Source organism: Oncorhynchus keta, chromosome 11, assembly GCF_023373465.1.
Source record: "Oncorhynchus keta strain PuntledgeMale-10-30-2019 chromosome 11, Oket_V2, whole genome shotgun sequence".
Classification (NCBI taxonomy): domain Eukaryota; kingdom Metazoa; phylum Chordata; class Actinopteri; order Salmoniformes; family Salmonidae; genus Oncorhynchus; species Oncorhynchus keta.
This window is the reverse complement of record NC_068431.1, coordinates 48992185-49014382: the sequence shown is the minus strand read 5'-3', so window position 1 is coordinate 49014382 and position 22198 is coordinate 48992185. Positions and strand designations below refer to the sequence as shown.

The 22198-nt window shown below is 44.1% G+C and overlaps 1 protein-coding gene and 1 long non-coding RNA gene across 4 annotated transcripts in view; one reads left to right on the top strand and one right to left on the bottom strand.

Annotated features, from left to right (window-relative positions):
* Nucleotides 1–5235, bottom strand: part of LOC118390477 (uncharacterized) — a 16145-nt gene extending 10910 nt beyond the window's left edge. For 2 of the 3 annotated variants that reach the window (XR_008060629.1, XR_004826953.2), the window contains exon 1: nt 5092–5235. This is a non-coding gene — a long non-coding RNA (uncharacterized LOC118390477). Of the gene's footprint in view, nt 1–4472; nt 4619–5091 lie in introns of those variants that run through there. The other variant, XR_008060630.1, reaches the window with a different exon arrangement.
* LOC118390476 (ADP/ATP translocase 2-like) lies at nt 5095–22198 on the top strand. The gene is made up of 4 exons (XM_035781080.2): nt 5095–5275; nt 20348–20831; nt 20926–21066; nt 22038–22198. Exons 1-4 carry the CDS (start codon nt 5165–5167, stop codon nt 22193–22195), a joined length of 894 nt encoding a protein of 297 aa, XP_035636973.1. The 5' UTR covers nt 5095–5164; the 3' UTR covers nt 22196–22198.

The window sequence follows — 22198 nt, the reverse complement described above, 5'->3', positions numbered from 1 at the left end:
AATTACATTTAAATGATCTGATACACAGGACACAGTTATCCATCATCATGCATGACGAGTGTAGGTAAATTTGTTAAACTCTCAAATGTTTTCTTATAGGGAATCTGTTATGGGTAGGAAGTTGTGCTTCACATAGACACAAGTATGGGTTGGATTATATATATAAAAAATAAATACATATATATATATACAGTATATATATATATATATATATATATATATATATATATATATATATGATAGCGATAGATAAACAACAAACAGTTGAAGTCAGAAGTTTACATACACTTAGGTACACAAATGTATTGTTAACAAACTATAGTTTTTGCAAGTCGGTTAGGACATCTACTTTGTGCATGACACAAGTAATTTTTCCGACAATTGTTTCCAGACAGATTATTTCACTTATCACAATTCCAGTGGGTCAGAAGTTTACATACACTAAGTTGACTGCGCCTTTAAACAGCTTGTAAAATTCCAGAAAATGAAGTCATGGCTTTAAAAGCTTCTGATAGGCTAATTGACATCATTTGAGTCAATTGGAGGTGTACCCGTGGATGTATTTCATGGCCTACCTTCAAACTCAGTGCCTTTTTGCTTGACATCATAGGAAAATCAAAAGAAATCAGCCAGGAACTCAGAAAACAAATTGTAGACCTCCACAAGTCTGGTTTATCCTTGGGAGCCATTTCCAAATGCCTGAAGGTACCATGTTCATCTCTACAAACAATAGTACACAAGTTTAAACACCATGGGACCACACAGCCTTCATACTGCTCAGGAAGGAGACGCGTTCTGTCCCCTAGAGATGAACGTACTTTGGTGCGAAAAGGGCAAATCAATTCCAGAACAACAGCAAAGGACGTTATGACGATGCTGGAGGAAACAGGTACAAAAGTATCTATATCCACAGTAAAACGAGTCCTATATCGACATAACCTGAAAGGCCGTTCAGCAAGGAAGAAGCCACTGCTCCAAAAGCGCAATAAAAAAGCCAGACTACGGTTTGCAACTGCACATGGGGACAAAGATCGTACTTTTTGGAGAAATGTCCTCTGGTCTCATGGAACAAAAATAGAACTGTTTGGCCATAATGACCATCGTTATGCTTGGAGGAAAAGGGGGAGGCTTGCAAGCCGAAGAACACCATCCCAACCGTGAAGCAAGGGGGTGGCAGCGTCATGTTGTGGGGGTGCTTAGCTGCAGGAGGGACTGGTGCACTTCACAAAATAGATGGCATCATGAGGAGGGAAATGTGCGAGCAAGAAGGCCTACAAATCTGACTCAGTTACACCAGCTCTGTCAGGAGGAAGGCTACCCAACACATTTGACCCAAGTTAAACAGTTTAAAGGCAATGCTACCAAATACTAATTGAGTGTATGTAAACTTCTGACCCACTGGGAATGTGATGAAAGAAATAAAGCTGAAATAAATCACTCAACTATTATTGACTTTTCACATTCTTAAAATAAAGTGGTGATCCTAACTGACCTAAGACAGGGATTTTTTACAAGGATTAAATGTCAGGAATTGTGAAAAACTGAGTTTAAATTATTTGGCTAAGGTGTATGTAAATTTCCGACTTCAACTGTACATACCTGTGCCTTTCATCCCAACTGTCATTTAATTTGATTGGTGTAAACAAGAGATAGGGGGATTTCCCACCATAATGTGCATACCAGTCATTTTATTTCAGATGAATTAAAACAAGTGATCAAGAGCACACTTCAGGCTTACGGACATAAACTGCATCCTGACACCGCCCAAATAGGTCCACAGACGATGCAATCTCAACCACACTGCACACTGCCCTAACCCACCTGGACAAGAGGAATACCTATGTGAGAATGCTGTTCATCGACTACAGCTCGGCATTCAACACCATAGTACCCTCCAAGCTCGTCATCAAGCTCGAGACCCTGGGTCTCGACCCCGCCCTGTGCAACTGGGTACTGGACTTCCTGACGGGCCGCCCCCAGGTGGTGAGGGTAGGCAACAACATCTCCTTCCCGCTGATCCTCAACACGGGGCCCCACAAGGGTGCGTTCTGAGCCCTCTCCTGTACTCCCTGTTCACCCACGACTGCGTGGCCACGCACGCCTCCAACTCAATCATCAAGTTTGCGGACGACACAACAGTGGTAGGCTTGATTACCAACAACGACGAGACGGCCTACAGGGAGGAGGTGAGGGCCCTCGGAGTGTGGTGTCAGGAAAATAACCTCACACTCAACGTCAACAAAACTAAGGAGATGATTGTGGACTTCAGGAAACAGCAGAGGGAACACCCCCTATCCACATCGATGGAACAGTAGTGGAGAGGGTAGCTAGTTTTAAGTTCCTCGGCATACACATCACAGACAAACTGAATTGGTCCACTCACACTGACAGCGTCGTGAAGAAGGCGCAGCAGCGCCTATTCAACCTCAGGAGGCTGAAGAAATTCGGCTTGTCACCAAAAGCACTCACAAACTTCTACAGATGCACAATCGAGAGCATCCTGGCGGGCTGTATCACCGCCTGGTACGGCAACTGCTCCGCCCTCAACCGTAAGGCTCTCCAGAGGGTAGTGAGGACTGCACAACGCATCACCGGGGCAAACTACCTGCCCTCCAGGACACCTACACCACCCGTTGTTACAGGAAGGCCATAAAGATCATCAAGGACATCAACCACCCGAACCACTGCCTGTTCACCCCGCTATCATCCAGAAGGCGAGGTCAGTACAGGTGCATCAAAGCTGGGACCGAGAGACTGAAAAACAGCTTCTATCTCAAGGCCATCAGACTGTTAAACAGCCACCACTAACAGTGAGTGGCTGCTGCCAACACACTGTCATTGACACTGACCCAACTCCAGCCATTTTAATAATGGGAATTGATGGGAATTATGTAAATATATCACTAGCCACTTTAAACAATGCTACCTTATATAATGTTACTTACCCTACATTATTAATCTCATATGCATATGTATATACTGTACTCTACATCATCGACTGCATCCTTATGTAACACATGTATCACTAGCCACTTTAACTATGCCACTTTGTTTACTTTGTCTACACACTCATCTCATATGTATATACTGTACTCGATACCATCTACTGTATGCTGCTCTGTACCATCACTCATTCATATATCCTTATGTACATATTCCTTATCCCCTTACACTGTGTATAAGACAGTAGTTTTGGAATTGTTAGTTAGATTACTTGTTGGTTATCACTGCATTGTCGGAACTAGAAGCACAAGCATTTCGCTACACTCGCATTTAACATCTGCTAACCATGTGTATGTGACAAATAAAATTTGATTTGATTTGACATGGATTTAAAAGTATAGAAATTGTGTAAACATTGGCTAGAGTACGTTTAAATCCATGGGCGAAAGTTTACTACTGCACACTTTGGGATAAGTGTGGAGAATTAAGATGCAACCAGAGAATGGATAAGCAGCCAGAGAAAGATAAATAAGATGCTGCCAAACACCCCAAAAAATAAATGAAGACGCCAAAAATATTGACTTTATGGACTGACTTGTTCTGTATGGGATGACCTGAAGAGATACTTTGAGGCAAGCTGACTGTGTTGATGCTTTGCCTCCAGTCAATGCTGACATCCCTATAGAGGTCTCCACAGACCCAGCTGGGGCTTTCCCACCAAGACCCAATAGGCATAAACACATTTTTTTTAAATTAGAGACCCGTTCCAAACGGATCAGAGGACAACTTGACCCGTTCCATATCGACAGACCTGTTCAGATGCAGACCCGGTCGGATCCGAGTGAGGGAAGCAGCAAAAAAAACTAATTGTTTAAGCTACTTTATCAAACGGAGATGATACCGCGTGAGAGGAGGAAGAGAGATATGATGCTCTAGCAGGCGGGGTGGGTTGTACTGTGAGTGAGTGACACAGGGGGCAGGGAGGAGCAGGGGGGGCAGGGAGGAGGAGAGGGAAAGGGGATGAGCAGGCAGGAGGGAGAGACGGCAAACAACCAAGTCAACTCGCCCTATAATAGACTGCCTGCAATAGCTGGGTTATTTATCATCAAATATGATTACATAGTACCTGTCTTGGCTGCATCAAATCAGGATAATTAGTAAGCATTAGCTAACTAGGGTAATTGAGGCTACACGGCACGCGCTTTCTCATCCTACAGTTACAAAGAACACCTCCATTGAAATGTTAAGTAGCAGTCTACCTGTTAGCTCTTGGTCGTTGTAGCCTATTTTTCTCCTTGAAATTTTAATTCTGTCATTTTAATTCGATCTTCCATTAGATACTTCCTAACTTTTGCCACACACGGAAGCTTTTGCTGACTTATGATTGGCCAACAACAACAAGCTACCTCTTGTGAAAAGCAAGAGCAGCAGCATACATTATAAAATGTATCTCCCTCTCTCTCTACTGCAGCAGTCGCGTTAGGATCTGTACCGGCCCTTCCGGTCAAGTCCTTGTAAAGTATACATACCCATGACAATCATATCAGATCTGACCCAGACCCGTGACATTATTTAGAATTCTGAATCTGGACCCACTCGGGTCTTGGGTACAGGTGGATCCGTGAAGAGCTCTAGTCCCTAACCTTAACCCATACCGAACCTTGTAACTTAAACCGCAGCCATGCCAAATGGGCTTCTTCGTTGGACATGCGCAAGCAGATTGTAGTGTTTCGCTTAAAGCGGCAATCAGCTATTCATACAATAACCATGCCTCACCTCACCCCTATTTCGGATTAAAAACGTTTTTTTTTAATAAACTGAGGGATGGGGCTGGAAAACTGTAACCACTCTCAAATGTATATACAGAGCTATGGATGCAAGGACTGACCATCCATGACATCAACATGATAGCTCTAACCATGTTTTGAGGCTATATTGTGTTTGTTTACATTTACTTTGTTTACAAACATTGGAGTAAAACAAGCTTATATTTTGGGTTCTGATGGGGTACGACAGCTCATTGAGGCATTTCTACCTTATTCTTCAAGCATCAGTGGGTGCATATTCAATGCTGTCATAAAAATGTATGTAGCAACTGCAGATTGCCCCTTTAACAGGTGGTGCCAGGAAAGTCGGTGTATGTTGTACCTGCCACCCGCTGTTGGAGGGCAGAGGGGATATCTGGGAGTTCCGTCTGCAAGTCATCTTCCAACATCTCACAATGAATGAGACCGCAGTTTCATTCGCAAAGGATTTCTTGGCTGGTGGAATCTCCGCTGCCATCTCCGAAACGGCGGTTGCTCCCATCGAGAGAGTCAAGCTTCTCCTTCAGGTAGCTATGTTTCCGTAGTAGCTTTGAGACACAACGTCGGGAGTATGTGCATTGGTTGGACTCCCTGAGCTGTGCATCGTTATGGCGACGGAAATTAACCCTACCACAATATTGCCGGATCACAAAAAAAGCGTATAATCTCTAGGAACTCTACTTACCAGATGTAAAGTTGAATGTGTCCCTCACTATCAATTAAATGTCTGAATGACAACTTTTGTCCCAACTGCACCATACACCTGCTGTGTGGAAAGTGGTAGGAAGTCTCGCATGACTCTCGCTTTGGGCACCAGGCCGCTGCCCCCCCCCGTGCCGAAGTGAGCTCCCATGAAGCTATTAGCATTAATTAATGTGCAAATAAGTTCAAGTCGTACACTGGCCCCTCTGGCTTTTTTTTAATCTTCCCTTGTCTTACTAAAGTATGCTAGTAGTCCTATTGTAATTATTTTCCCCTACCTTCCTTACTCCACCACATGGCATAGGCATAGCTCAGTAATACAGCAGTACACTTGTGGTGGAATATAACAGACAGGTGAATAATGTTGAACTCACACATACCAAAAGGGATTTACAACAAATTATAATATGAAAAAGTTGTTTTTTGTGGAACAAGTGTGTCATGGACTTAATTACTTAAACTTTAATTAATATACCCATACGTAGAATGTATGCACACATGACTGTAAGTCGCTTTGGATAAAAGCGTCAGCTAAATGGCATATATTATTATTATTATTATTATACCCACATGGCAGTTGTAGAATTAAATACATGAGTATAGGCTAACATCAACACATAAACAATGACATTCCATTTAGTTGAGGAAACAGAAGTATGAATCTAGGCTGTATCACAGCCGGCCGTGATTGGGAGTCCCATAGGGCTGCACACAATTGGCCCAGCGTCGTCCGGGTTTGGCCTGGGTAGGCCCTCATTGTGAATAAGAATTTGTTCTTAACTGACTTGCCTAGTTAAATAATGGTTAAATCATGTATTTAAAAAAGAAGAAGAAGAAAAGTACATATGAGAGGGGGGCAGTCTTGTCAGAAGTAGGGTTTGTGTGTTTATTTTTATTCTCAGTGCTGGTATAGAGAAGAGGTGGATGCTACAGGTGGTTCTGCCAGTCACTTTCCCTCCACAGGCAGCCAGTCTCAGAAGGTGGACTTGAAGAGGGAGACGGTAAAGTCCAGGCACAGCTGTTCTCTTTGCTCTTGGAGTGTTTGCAGTGTAGTCCATCTGTGTATCTCACTGTGCCCAGGATGATATGTCAAGCCCAGGTCCTTAGCAGATTAGATGAAACCACATGACATTAACAGTAGCTGTAGATAATGTAATGAACAGTGGGATCTTGGAGGGTGGTTGATCATGGAGGACATCAGGTGGCTCCAGGTCTGGGGAAGGGATACGGTACACGTCTCAGAGCATGGCAGAAACCCTAGATCCTGAAGAGCAAGAGCAGAATAAAAGGGAAAGATATAGGGGCATAGAAGGATGCAGAAAGAAAACACACAGGTTACAGGTAGACCCTAGACCCACTCCAATTCGTGTACTGCCCCAACAGATGCACAGATGACGCAATCTTAATCGCACTCCACACTGCCCTTGCTCGTCTGGAGAACAGGAACACCTATGTGAGAATGCTGTTCATTGACTTCAGCTCAGCGTTCAACACCATAGTGCCCACAAAGCTCATCACTGGGACTAAACACCTCCCTCTGCAAATGGATCCTGGACTTCCTGACGGGCTGAACGTAGGTGGTAAGGGTAGGCAACAACACATCTGCCACGCTGATCCTCAACACTGGGGCACATCAGGGGTGCGTGCTTAGTCCCCTCCTGTACTCCCTGTTCATCCACGACCTCATCCTCAATGTGAGCACGACAAAGAAGCTTATCGTTGACTACAGGAAAAGGAGGGCCGAACAGGCCTCCATTAACATTGACGTGGCTGTAGTGGAGCGGGTCGAGAGTTTCAAGTTCCTTAGTGTTCATGTAACCAACAAACTATCATGGTCCAAACACACCAGGAAACTTGTGAAGAGGGCACAACAACACCGTTCCCACTCAGGAGACTGCAAAGATTTGGCATGGGTCCCCAGATGCTCAAAATGTTCTACAGCTTCACCATCGAGAGCATCCTGACCGGTTGCATCACCGCCTGGTATGGCAGCTGCTCGGCATCTGACTGTAAGGCGCTACAGAGGGTAGTGCATACGGCCCAGTTCATCACTGGGGCCAAGCTTCCTGCCATCCAGGACCTATATATACTAGGCAGTGTCAGAGGAAGCCCCAAAAAATGTTCAAAGACTCCAGTCACCCAAGTCATAGACTGTTCTCTCTGCTACCGCACGGCAAGCGGTTACGGAGGGCCAAGTCTAGGTCCAAAAGGCTTCTTAACAGCTTCTACCCCCAAGCCATAAGACACCTGAACAATTAATCAAATGGCCACCCAGACTTTTTACATTGACACCCCCACTTAGTTTTTTCACTGCTGCTACTCACTGTTTATTATCTATACATTGTCATATTACCACTACCTACATGTACAAATTACCTCGACTAATCTGTACCCCGCACATTGGCTCGGTACCGGTACATCCTGTTTATAGCCCCATTATTGTTATTTTATTGTGTTAATTTGTATTTTTTAACTTTAGTTTATTCAGTAAATATTTTCTTAACTCTTTCTTGAACTGCATTGTTGGTTAAAGGCTTGGAAGTAAGCATTTCATGGTAAGGCCTGTTGTATTCGGCACGTGACAAATAAAATTAGAATTGATCCAGGCCAAGTTGAATTGTCCCCATATTGCACCTATCCAAATCTGCTCAGGTCTACACAAGTGTATATGGTGAAAGGGCGAGGGTTGATTTGGGATTCAGGGATAAGCTCTTTCTCAATTTGTCTTTCTTCGATTCCTTACGTCCTCTTCACCTCTAAATGTTTTGTGGTAGTTTTTACCCCTTTTTCTCCACAATTTCGTGATATCCAATTGGTAGTTACAGTCGTGTCCCATCACTGCAACTCTGGTACAGACTCTGGAGAGAATGCCAATAGTGTGCAAAACTGTCATCAAGGCAAAGGGTGGCTATTTGAAGAATGTCAAATATAAAATATTAGGTTACTTTTTTGGTTACTACATGATTCCATATGTGTTATTTCATAGTTTTGATGTCTTCACTATTATTCTACAATGTAGAAAATAGTAAAAGTTAAGAAAAACCCTTGAATGAGTAGGTGTTCTAAAACTTTCGACCGGTTGTGTAAACTATAAAGGCATCACTATAACCATGTTACTACATATAATGGGCTGAAACTAAAGCACCACTAGGTGGAAGTATTAACACATTAATGCCTAGGGCATTATGAAGGATTGAATGGATGGAATATGATTAATTCCTATAAGGACCCCGGAAAGAGTGGGACCTAATACAATTTCCAACGTAACGTGCTCCGGTGCCATCTTAGGCTTGACCAACTAATAATTACTAACTCTCTTGACAGGCCAAATGCACTGAAAAGGCACAGTAACGTGCTACAATACTCGGTATGCATATACAATATATAATACACAGAGTGTAAGAGCACTCTTCTAACTGAAATGACTGGTATGACAGCGTCCCGTCATCCAATAATAAATGAATACCACAGATGGGCTGCACATGTTACAAACCCACTGCAGTAATAATGTTTACTAAAGGAATGATTCGTCACACCAAGAGTGAGAACAGCTCGAGAGAGGCAATCTTTCGTAAAAACCCACGTGTGACTTACTTACCGACTTGTGTCTGGGACTGTTTTGCTACACTTTTACCACGTTGGAGGGTATATCCGTGGTCAGTGGATGGTTCTGAAAATAAATGAGTTGTTGGCATCATCAAGCGGTGTGCAGGAAATAATTAAATCCAATTGTTAGATGCTACAGTGGTTCTTTCTTTAAAAGTTACAAGCTTATGCCGCGACCTTTAGTGGTAGATGGTGGCATTCTGTCATTGCACCACACTATCACAAGGGGGAGTTAGAACGCTGATCTATCGGTAGTCTAAACTGTGGCACAAATTGATTATCTTTTCATAAATTAAAGGAGGCGTTTTCAGTCTGAGAGTCTCTCTTCTCTGGCAATGGAGTCCTGCATCAGGCAACAACAAAATAAGAGAGAACTTGGGTAAATATGGGGGAATTACACTTGGCATGTGGACTGACGTTTTTTGAGAAATAGGTACGGTGGGCTTTTGGTTTCTCTCCCTCTAAAAACATAAATAAATAATTCTAAATAACAAACTGTCTTTATTTACAAATTGTCATTGACAATGTCTCACCCCATGTTCAAGAATGGCCTTTTTCCCTTTATTCAGATTACAAACGCTCACTTTTGGTTATTTGAAAACAAAATCCTCTCCAAAATATTGTTATTTTTTTAAACAAGCCATAGAAAGTTGGTTGCAATTTCAGTTTAATCCACCAGAAAATACAGAACAAATAATACAATAAACATTGCGGTTAAACTCAAATATACTAATTGATTTTTTTAAAATGTATTAATTGGAAGCTTTATCAAGAGGAAGGGGGGAAAGGTAAGGAACTTTTTATTTTTATTTTTATTTCACCTTTATTTAACCAGGTAGGCTAGTTGAGAACAAGTTCTCATTTGCAACTGCGACCTGGCCAAGATAAAGCATAGCAGTGTGAACAGACAACACAGAGTTACACATGGAGTAAACAATTAGCAAGTCAATAACACAGTAGAAAAAAATGGGCAGTCTATATACAATGTGTGCAAAAGGCATGAGGAGGTAGGCAAATATTTAAGGCCAATTATAATCTGGAGTCACACCTTTTCAGTACTCCTCACCCTGCCCTAAACTGCACCCGTAAAACAGTTACCATTAAAAAACTAGCTGTTTATTTCAAAAAATGACATGGCAACCAAAGACCCAAAGAGCCAGTGCAAGAGGCGTCACTACAGGCTGTATCACATCCGGCAGTGATTTGGAGTCCCATAGGGCGGCGCACAATTGGCCCAGCATCGTCCGGGTTTGGACGGAGTAGGCCGTCATGGTAAATAAAAATGTGTTCTTAACTGACTTGCCTAGTTAAATAAATAAACTAAGTAAAAAGAGCGTAGCGTACATGTAGGTATGTACGGCAGGACCTAATCAGAGAGATAGGTAAGAGCAAGCCCATGTAATGCTTTGTAGGTTAGCAGTAAAACCTTGAAATCAGCCCTTGCCTTGACAGGAAGCCAGTGTAGGGAGGCTTGCACTGGAGTAATATGATCAAAATTTTTGGTTCTAGTCAGGATTCTAGCAGCCGTATTTAGCACTAACTGAAGTCTATTTAGTGCTTTATCCAGGTAGCCGGAAAGTAGAGCATTGCAGTAGTCTAACCGAGAAGTGACAAAAGCATGGATTAATTTTCCTGCATCATTTTTGGACAGAAAGTTTCTGATTTTTTCAATGTTACGTAGATGGAAAAAAGCTGTCCTTGAAATGGTCTTGATATGTTCTTCAAAAGAGAGATCAGGGTGCAGAGTAACGCCGAGGTCCTTCACAGTTTTATTTGAGACGACTGTACAACCATTAAGATTAATTGTCAGATTCAACAGAAGATCTCTTTGTTTCTTGGGACCGAGAACAAGCATCTCTGTTTTGTCCGAGTTTAAAAGTAGAAAGTTTGCAGCCATCCACTTCCTTATGTCTGAAACACATGCTTCTAGCGAGGGCAATTTTGGGGCTTCACCATGTTTCATTGAAATGTACAGCTGTGTGTCATCCACATCCACAGTGAAAGTTAACATTATGTTTTCGAATGACATCCCCAAGAGGTAAAATATATAGTGAAAACAATAGTGGTCCTAAAACGGAACCAATAGTGGTCCTTCTGTGGCTCAGTTGGTAGAGCATGGCGCTTGTAACGCCAGGGTAGTGGGTTCGATTCCCGGGACCACCCATACGTAGAATGTATGCACACATGACTGTAAGTCGCTTTGGATAAAAGCGTCAGCTAAATGGCATATATTAACCTTGAGGAACACCGAAATGTACAGTTGATTTGTCAGAGGACAAACCATTCACAGCGACAAACTGATATCTTTCTGACAGAAACCAGGCCAGAACCTGTCCGTGTAGACCAATTTGGGTTTCCAATCTCTCCAAAAGAACGTGGTGATCGATGGTATCAAAAGCAGCACTAAGGTCTAGGAGCACGAGGACAGATGCAGAGCCTCGGTCTGATGCCAATTAAAAGGTCATTTTACCACCTTCACAAGAGCAGTCTCAGTGCTATGATGGGGTCTAAAACCAGACTGAAGCATTTCGTATACATTGTTTGTCTTCAGGAAGGCAGTGAGTTGCTGCGCAACAGCCTTTTCTAAAATGTTTGAGAGGAATGGAAGATTCGATATAGGCCGATAGTTTTTTATATTTTCTGGGTCAAGGTTTGGCTTTTTCAAGAGAGGCTTTATTACTGCCACTTTTAGTGAGTTTGGTACACATCCGGTGGATAGAGAGCCGTTTATTATGTTCAACATAGGAGGGCCATGCACAGGAAGCAGCTCTTTCAGTAGTTTAGTTGGAATAGGGTCCAGTATGCAGCTTGAAGGTTTAGAGGCCATTATTATTTTCATCATTGTGTCAAGAGATATAGTACTAAAACACTTGAGCGTCTCTCTTGATCCTAGGTCCTGGCAGAGTTGTGCAGACTCAGGACAACTGAGCTTTGAAGGAATACGCAGATTTAAAGAGGAGTCCGTAATTTGCTTTCTAATAATCATGATCTTTTCCTCAAAGAAGATCATGAATTTATCACTGCTGAAGTGAAAGCCATCCTCTCTTGGGGAATGCTGCTTTTTAGTTAGCTTTGCGACAGTATCAAAAATGAATTTCGGATTGTTCTTATTTTCCTCAATTAAGTTAGAAAAATAGGGTGATCGAGCAGCAGCAAGCTGTCTTTCCAAGCTAGTCGGAAGACTTCCAGTTTGGTGTGGCGCCATTTCCGTTCCAATTTTCTGGAAGCTTGCTTCAGAGCTCGGGTATTTTCTGTGTACCAGGGAGCTAGTTTCTTATGAGAAATGTTTTTAGTTTTTAGGGGTGCAACTGCATCTAGGGTATTGCGCAAGGTTAAATTGAGTTCCTCAGTTAGGTGGTTAACTGATTTTTGTCCTCTGGCGTCCTTGGGTAGACAGAGGGAATCTGGAAGGACATCAAGGAATCTTTGTGTTGTCTGTGAATTTATAGCACGACTTTTGATGTTCCTTGGTTGGGGTTTGAGCAGATTATTTGTTGCAATTGCAAACGTAATAAAATGGTGGTCCGATAGTCCAGGATTATGAGGAAAAACATTAAGATCCACAACATTTATTCCATGGGACAAAACTAGGTCCAGCGTATGACTGTGACAGTGAGTGGGTCCAGAGACATGTTGGACAAAACCCATTGAGTCGATGATGGCTCCGAAAGCCTTTTGGAGTGGGTCTGTGGACTTTTCCATGTGAATATTAAAGTCACCAAAGATTAGAATCTGCTATGACTACAAGGTCCGATAGGAATTCAGGGAACTCAATGAGGAACGCTGTATATGGCCCAGGAGGCCTGTAAACAGTAGCTATAAAAAGGGATTGAGAAGGCTGCATAGATTTCATGACTAGAAGCTCAAAAGACGAAAACGTCATTTTTTTTTTGTAAATTGACATTTGCTATCGTAAATGTTAGCAACACTTCTGGCTTTGCGGGATGCACAGGGGATATGGTCACTAGTGTAGCCAGGAGGTGAGGCCTCATTTAACACAGTAAATTCATCAGGCTTAAGCCATGTTTCAGTCAGGCCAATCACATCAAGATTATGATCAGTGATTAGTAGTTATAATTGCCTTTGAAGTAAGGGATCTAACATTAAGTAGCCCTATTTTGAGATGTGAGGCATCATCTCTTTCAATAATGACAGGAATGGAGGAGGTCTTTATCCTAGTGAGATTGCTAAGGCGAACACCGCCATGTTTAGTTTTGCCCAACCTAGGTCGAGGCACAGACACGGTCTCAATGGTGATAGCTGAGCTGACTACACTGACTGTGCTCGTGACAGACTCCATTATGCTGGCAGGCTGGCTAACAGCCTGCTGCCTGGCCTGCACCTTATTTCATTGTGGAGCTAGAGGAGTTAGAGCCCTGCCTATGTTGGTAGATAAGATGAGAGCACCCCTCCAGGTAGGATGGAGTCTGTCACTCCTCAGCAGGTCAGGCTTGGTCCTGTTTGTGGGTGAGTCCCAGAAAGAGGGCCAATTATTTACAAATTCTATCTTTTGGGAGGGGTAGAAAACAGTTTTCAACTGACTGTTTCATCCTAACATCGTTGGTGCCGACGTGGATAACAATATCTCTATACTCTCTACACTCGCCAGTTTTAGCTTTAGCCAGCCTTATTTTCAGATTAGCCTTAACGTCGGTAGCCCTGCCCCCTGGTAAACAGTGTATGATTGCTGGATGATTCGTTTTAAGTCTAATACTGCGGGTAATGGAGTCGCAAATGACTAGAGTTTTCAATTTGTCAGAGCTAATGGTGGGAAGCTTCGGCGTCTCAGACCCCTTAACGGGAGGAGTAGAGACAAGAGAAGGCTCGGCCTCTGACTCCGACTCGCTGCTTAATGGGGAAAACCGGATGAAAGATTCTGTCGGCTGATTGAGCGACACCAGTTGAGCATTCCTACAGCATTTCCTTCCAGAAACCGTGAGAAAGTTGTCCGGCTGCGGGGACCGTGCGAGGGGATTTATACGAACGTTACTATCTGTACTTATTGGTGGCACAGACGCTGTTTCATCCTTTCCTACACTGAAATTACCCTTGCCTAACGATTGCGTCTGAAGCTGGGCTTGTAGCACAGCTATCCTCGCCGTAAGGCGATCCTTCTCCTGTATATTATGAGTACAGCGACTGCAATTAGAAGGCATCATGTTAATGTTACTACTTAGCTTCGGCTGTTGGAGGTCCTGATGAACCATGTCCAGATAAAGCGTCCGGAGTGAAAAATATAAACAGTAATTAAAAAGTAAAAACCGTAAAGTTGTCAGGTAGCAAAATAGGTTGGCAACAAAACGCACAGCAACACGTAAACAAGTCTGCAAGTTGTGACCGGAATAAGAAAACTAGATAAGAAATGTAATAATACATTCATAAGATAACTTTTTCACTCCAAGAACAAAATCTATCCTAGTTTCACGCCCTGACCTTAGAGAGCCTTTTTATTTCTCTATTTGGTTAAGTCGGAGTGTGATTTGGGTGGGCAATCTAGTTCTTATTTCGTTGTTTGGCCTGGTATGGTTCCCAATCAGATGCAGCTGTCTATCATTGTCTCTGATTGGGGATCATACTTAGGCAGCCTTTTTCCCACCTGTGTTGGTGGGTAATTATATATTTTCTGTGAGTGTTTGTGTGTGGTTGCTTTCTGCACTGCATATAGCTTTACGTTTGTTTTGCATTTTGTTGTTTTTTTGGTGTCATTTAAAATAAAAGTATAATGTACGCCTACAACGCTGCACCTTGGTCTCCTTCTCATGTAACAGAAGATCCCACCACAAAAAGACCAAGCAGCGTGTGCCAACTTGGAAGACGAGCTGGACCGGGGAGGAGATTATGGCAGGGGACAAGACCCTGTCATGGAAGCAAGCGGAGGCAGCGAAGGAAGATCAACGACGACTACGGGGGACGCAACCAAGACGCAAGCACGAGCGGCAATGCTCCCTAAAGCGAGTGTGGGGGCACACTGGGTGGTTGGCTGAGCCAGGTTTCAGACCAGAGCCAACTCCCCGCACTCGCTTTAGGGAGCGTGTGACCGTTCAGGCACCATGTTATGCGTTGATACGCACTGTGTCTCCAGTGCGCATTCACAGCCCGGTGCGCTCGGTGCCAGCACCTAGCACTTGCCGTGCTAAAGTGAGCATCCAGCCAGGACGGGTTGTGCCGGCTCAGCGCTCCTGGTCTCCAGTGCGCCTCCTCGGCCCAGGATATCCTGTGCCGGCTCTGGGCACTGTGTCTCCGGTGCGCCTTCACAGCCCAGAACATCCTGTGCCAGTGCCCCGCATTTGCCGGGTCTAGGGTGAGGATCCAGCCAGGACGGGTTGTGCCGGCTCTGCATGCCAGACCTCCGGTGCGTCTCCACGGCCCAGTATATCCTGGGCCAGCTCCACGCACCCGGTCTCCTGTGCGTCTGCCCAGCCCGGTAATCCCTGTGCCAGCTCTACGCACCAGGCCTCCAGTGCGTCTCCCCAGCCTGGTAAGCCCTGTGCCAGCTCTACGCACCAGGCCTCCAGTGCGTCTCCCCAGCCTGGTAAGCCCTGTGCCAGCTCTACGCACCAGGCCTCCAGTGCGTCTCCCCAGCCTGTTAAGCCCTGTGCCAGCTCTACGCACCAGGCCTCCAGTGCGTCTCCCCAGCCCGTTAAGCCCTGTGCCAGCTCTACGCACCAGGCCTCCAGTGCGTCTCCCCAGCCCGGTAAGCCCTGTGCCAGCTCTACGCACCAGGCCTCCAGTGCGTCTCCCCAGCCCGGTAAGCCCTGTGCCAGCTCTACGCACCAGGCCTCCAGTGCGTCTCCCCAGCCCGGTAAGCCCTGTGCCAGCTCTACGCACCAGGCCTCCAGTGCGTCTCCCCAGCCCGGTAAGCCCTGTGCCAGCTCTACGCACCAGGCCTCCAGTGCGTCTCCCCAGCCTGGTAAGCCCTGTGCCAGCTCTACGCACCCGGCCTCCTGAGGTGATCCGTGGCCCGAAGCCTCCAGTGATGATCCATGGCCCGAAGCCTGCAGTGATGATCCATGACCCAAAGCCTGCAGTGATGATCCATGGCCCGGAGCCTCCAGTGATGATCCATGGCCCGAAGCCTCCAGTGATGATCCACGGCACGAAACCTGCAGTGATGGTCCACAGGCCGGAACCTCCTGAGACGGTCCACAGTATGGAACCTCCAACGACGGTCCACAGTCCAGAACCTCCGACGATCCACAGTCCGGAACCTCCAACGACGATCCACAGTCCAGAACCTCCTGAGACGGTCTGCAGTCCAGAGTCTCCGGCGATGGTCTGCAGTCCAGAGTCTCCAGCGATGGTCTGCAGTCCAGAGCCTCCAGCGGCGGTCAGCAGTCCAGAGCCTCCGGCGATGATCCACGGTCCGTTTCCTCCGTCAACAATCCATGGTCAATTTTACCCACACAAAAACAAATATTTGAGATCTGTCCCTAAATGCAATATATTTTTTCTTGAAATCCAATATGCTATAAAATCTCTAGAATTAGTCAATAACAACAAAAGAACACTGTATTCTGACAACTCTATCAAGTTTATACAACTGTAACTCCTGCCTTTTATCTTTATTTATTTACTTTTAATGTTATTTCATGTTTATTCAGAAAAAATATATACATGTAGTGATGTCTTATGGTTGTATTGTAATTTGAAATGTTATATTAAAAATAATTATAAAATTTTCAAAATTAGAAACATGTCATATCTGAATATCTTACCAGTATACATCATGGTTGGACTCGTCTCCTGTCTGATGCCATGCATGGTTGCCTTAGTTTGACGATGTAATCCAGACTGGTGTTTTCTCCATCTCCTTAGCTATCATACTCGAATTCCACTGATTTCAAAACCTGGTCCTCCAGAAAGTGGAGAGCATACACATAATGTTAGCTAGCTAACAGTACACTTTAACTTGACATTAGGTTTACTACGCGATACATGTTTTTTGTTAAAAGCCGCGTTCGACACGATTACCTAAACATAATGACCAGCTCCAATAGACAGACGCGTGCTATATGGTAGACCAATCCAAACTCATCTCTCGGCATGTCCAGCCCACTCATTATCTCAGCCAATCATGGCTAGCGGGAAGGTTGCTCTCTTTTTCTGTAGCTAAACCAACCGGGCTCGTAATTTAACAATTTTCAAAATCTTCAAACTCTGTGCCTCTTTGCTTGACATCATGGGAGAATCCAAAGAAATTAGCCAAGACCTCAGAAAACAAATTGTAGACCTCCACAAGTCTCATTCACCCTTGTGAGCATTTTCCAAACGCCTGAAGGTACCACGTTCATCTGTACAAACAATAGTACCCAAGTAAAAACACCATGGGACCACTCAGCCACTCAGCCATCATACCGCTCAGGAAGGAGACGCGATCTGTCTCCTAGAGATGAATGTCATTTGGTGCGAAAAGTGCAAATCAATCCCAGAACAACAGCAAAGGACCTTGTGAAGATGCTGGAGGAAACGGATACAAAAGTATCTATATCCACAGTAAAACGAGTCACATATCAATATAACCTGAAAGGCCGCTCAGCAAGGAAGAATACACTGCTCCAAAACCGCCATAAAAAAGCCAGACTACGGTTTGCAACTGCACATCACAAAGCCCTGACCTCAATCCTATAGAAAACTTGTGGGCAGAACAGAAAAAGCGCTGCGAGCAAGGAGGCCTACAAACCTAATTCAGTTACACCAGCTCTGTCAGGAGGAATGGGCCAGAATTCACCCAACTTATTGTGGGAAGCTTGTGGAAGGCTACACGAAACGTTTGACCCAAGTTAAACAATTTAAAGGCAATGCTACCAAATACTAATTGAGTGTATGTAAACTTTTGACCCACTGGGAATGTGATGAAAGAAATAAAAGCTGAAATAAATCATTCTCTCTCTCTATTATTCTGACATTTCACATTCTTAACATAAAGTGGTGATACTAACTGACCTAAGACTGGGAGTTTTTGCTAGGATTAAATGTCAGGAATTGGGAAAAACTGAGTTTCAATTTATTTGGCTACGGTGTATATAAACTTCAACTGTGTATATATATATTTACATGTTTTAAAAATGTGATGGTCTAAGTCCACAACATTGCTTAAACCACATCAATATGATTCTTCATTAACACAGACCCCAAAGCAAATTGGGGAGAAAAATAGGTTTATTCAAATTGAAAAAATCATAGTTGTTATGCTGAGAAGTAGATGGTAGATGTTCATTCTTCCCTGTCCTCAATGATTATCCACAAAACAAAGTGACAGGATGTAATTTGTAACCCAACCCTAGCATGTGGTGGACAAATTAGAATTCCTTGCAATAAAACTGGGCCAATGGCCAATAACAAGTATCCTGTTTCAGGCTCAATGTATAGACATTTCAGACCAATGAGCTCTTGCCACGTGTAGCTATGAGTCCTGGACTGAAATTCATCCCATGTCTCTGACCCATTAATCATTAAAAACAACTATTCCATTCATCATTAATTCCCTATTACAGAAAAAAAAATATTCCCATTGATTGTTAATTCCTTCTTGACCTTTCGTCCTCTGTGTTGTGTATTTATTCTTCGAATATTGTTACACCTACTAACCAACACTTCAGACAGGTTTTTCAATACCTGGTTTACATAGCCATTGTTGCATTAGTTAGTATTTAGTGGTAGATAAGTCTTTCCTAACCTACCAGCTACTGATGTCATTCTTTTGCGAGCTGCTCAAAATCAGTTGAGAGCTGCACACCTGCTGCTTGCAGATTATATGTGGTGTGCATGTGAATATATCTCATGTGCTTTGCGATTGTGTAGGCTACTTTGTGCATGACTTCTCTATGGTACTACATAATTGATAAATCGTATACCTCCACTACACTACTTTGATAGGCATCAGTAGGGATTAAAAAGTGAGTATACCCAATGCCCACAGAAAAAAAGTGGTTATACTGCCTTGATCACACCGATGTTTTCATTGTGCAAAATAGTATGCGGCATCATCTGGTTATGTGTGCAACAAAAGTTCAACATTCATCTTCTGCTACCATTTCTGTGAAGCCGTCTACGTATGCACCACACGGAACGCACTGCAACTGCCTCTGCAACGTGTAACGGATGTGAAACGGCTAGCTTAGTTAGCGGTGTGCGCTAAATAGCGTTTCAATCGGTTACGTCACTTGCTCTGAGACCTTGAAGTAGTAGTTCCCCTTGCTCTGCAAAGGCTGCGGCTTTTGTGGAGCGATGGGTAACGATGCTTCGTGGGTGACTGTTGTCGTTGTGTGCAGAAGGTCCCTGGTATGGGCGAGGGGACGGTTTAAAATTATACTGTTACATACGCAATGCTTCAAGGCAAACGCACCGTTCCATTGGAAATTAATGTACTTCTAGTGTACCAAAATGCTAACTCTCTGTTAGTGTGATCGAGGCGTATGGCTTATACCTGTGTATACCTTCCACTACACAACAAAAAGTGCACTCTCTTACACGAGTGCGAGTGCGTTAGTATTACGGTTGCTGTCCTTTCAGAATCCCGAACCTGTCACACACTGAAGGCCTATAGGTTTGCCACTGCGCAAACATGTCTATAATAGATATGAAGGCTGTTAAGATACCGTATTAATGTTTCAAGAAAGGAGTGTATATGTTCGGCCTGACTGAATGGAAATGGATAATAATGAGGTTTTTTATCTGCTGGTCTCGGGAAGAAATTACAAGTCCTCACTGTCTGAGACAGAGTCAATACCTAGTACAAATGTATCTGATACCGAGAGAAAATAGAGACACTCAATACGGGGTCTCGAGACCAGACTAGTACTACAACACTGGGTTTCCCGGTAAAACTAGAAGTATTTCAATGTTCTCGATGGACCAGTGTGGATAAAGGTCTAATTTGGAGTACAGTAACATATCCCATCCCTGCATTGAGGTTCGTTTTCCAACCATTATCTCACGCCGGGTTCCACGTTGTCTTAATGTAACCATGATTTCGTTTTGACCCCAGCCCTCATAAAAAAAGATTGCAATTTTGAAACTGCAGTAAAAGTTCAGTAACTGCTGTCGACTGTGGTATTTTAGATGCAGTAATTGCAGCATACTGCACTCTAACTGTAGTTATACTGCAGTGTACTGCAGTTATAATGCACTCTGACTGCAATCTTTTTTCGTAAGGGAGGGCAGCTCAGTGTAAACAATTGTAACGGTAGGGTCAGTATCTTCCAGCAAGCTACAGCGCTTACAGCTTCAGAGCTTTACCGTCTTGCCATGTTAATGGTTGTATTGCACAGTTTACTCCTATTTTTTAACAGGTCCAACATGCCAGCAAGCGGATCACAAAAGAAATGCAGTACAAGGGTATCGTCGATTGCATTACCCGCATTCCCAAGGAAGAGGGCTTCCTTGCCTTCTGGAGAGGTAACCTGGCCAATGTCATCCGAGCCTTTCCCTCCCAGGCCCTCAACTTCGCCTTCAAAGACAAGTACAAGAGTTTCTTCCTTGACGGTGTAGACAAGCGCAAGCGGTTCTGGAGGTACTTCGCTGGCAACCTGGCCTCTGGTGGCGCTGCAGGAGCCACCTCCCTTTGCTTCGTCTACCCTCTTGATTTCACCAGAACCCGTCTGGGAGCTGATGTCGGAAAGGCCAGAATGAGGGAGTACAATGGTCTAGCAGACTGCTTGGTGAAGACGTTCAGGTGTGACGGTCTGAGGGGTCTGTACCAGGGCTTCGCAGTGTCTGTACAAGGCATCATCATCTACAGAGGTTCCTACTTCGGCATGTATGACACAGCTAAAGGTATATAACTGATAAACATTTTCACAGAAAGTTATTGGTGTCTGGACATTTTATAGATATGCGTGTGGATATGTACTATTTGGTGTGCTTGCAGGAATGTTGCCAGACCCCAAGAACACTTCCATCTTAGTGAGCTGGGCAATCGCTCAGTCTGTAACTACTGTGGCCGGCCTGACCGCCTACCCCTTCGACACCGTCCGTCGTCGTATGATGATGCAGTCTGGCCATAAAAGCGGTGAGTTTACCTGTGACCCAAACCATTTAAGCATTGTTTCCATTGGCACTTTGAAGTCCACCCAGGTTGGGCTGGCCTTGGTGGGCTATCTCAAATTGTGTTTCCACTGCCTCCAGAAATGAGAAATGATGTCATGTTGCTAGGTACGTGTGACTGCAGCTGGCTTCGCTAATGTTGCTAGCTAGCGAGAAAGATGTTAAATAATTTTATTCACCTTTGCAATACTGTAACTAAAGTTACCCCATACTCCTGCCAGTGCCAGCAAGACTCAGAGCCGTGTATTGCTGGCGTTAGCTAGCAAGCTAAACATAGCGTCGTCTCCAGCATAACAGGCTAGCTAGCTTAATTCCTACCTTGCTTGCCATCGTATTGGATATTAGCTAGCTAGCTAACCAAGCAAACCAGATGACAGGTTCATATCAAGCTTTCTATACGACCTGGCCAGCTAAAATTCCTGCTAGCTCACGATAGCTAGCTAGCTTGTTTCAACTCTGATTTGCTCGCCAATGTCAGGTAGCTAGCATTCGTTGGTCGACTGTTCTCATAAAAGTTTGTGTAGTGCAAAAATGAATGAAGGATCCAGCTATGGTGGTAATTTGTGTCATGTCTGTACTGCAGTACTGCTTGTCCATGTGCTAGCTAACAGCAACAGGCCCAGGCAAGTTATCTAACGTTGTGTCAGCATCCAGCAGTGATCAGCTTGGTGGTTGCATAGTCATAGCGTCACCAGTCCGAATTCCAATCGAGCTGGCACCAGTTGTGAAACTGGGCTGTACTGGTCCTGGTTTCCCTCGAATTTGAGTATTCCATTCGAACCAGCTCAAATTCGGCCCTAATTTTCAGTGCCAGTGGAAACAGGGCTTTAGTGTTACCACGTTTAAATGAATCGGGAGGACTAGTAGGAACATGCTATTTCAAATACTACTTAATTGGCATAACATCCTAACTTGTGTCGTCTTACATTTTTAAAGCTGATATCATGTATCTTGGGACCATTGACTGCTGGATGAAGATTGCTCGTGATGAGGGTGGAAAGGCCTTCTTCAAGGGAGGCTGGGCCAATGTTCTCCGAGGCATGGGTAGTGCCTTTGTGCTGGTTTTTTACGATGAGCTCAAGAAAGTCCTCTAAATT

Coding starts and splice junctions, on each gene's coding strand:
- LOC118390476 (XM_035781080.2), top strand. CDS start 5,165: ATGAATGAGACCGCAGTTTCATTCGCAAAGGATTTCTTGGCTGGTGGA. Junction 5,276..20,347: donor GAGTCAAGCTTCTCCTTCAG/GTAGCTATGTTT, acceptor ATTTTTTAACAG/GTCCAACATGCCAGCAAGCG. Junction 21,067..22,037: donor GCAGTCTGGCCATAAAAGCG/GTGAGTTTACCT, acceptor ACATTTTTAAAG/CTGATATCATGTATCTTGGG.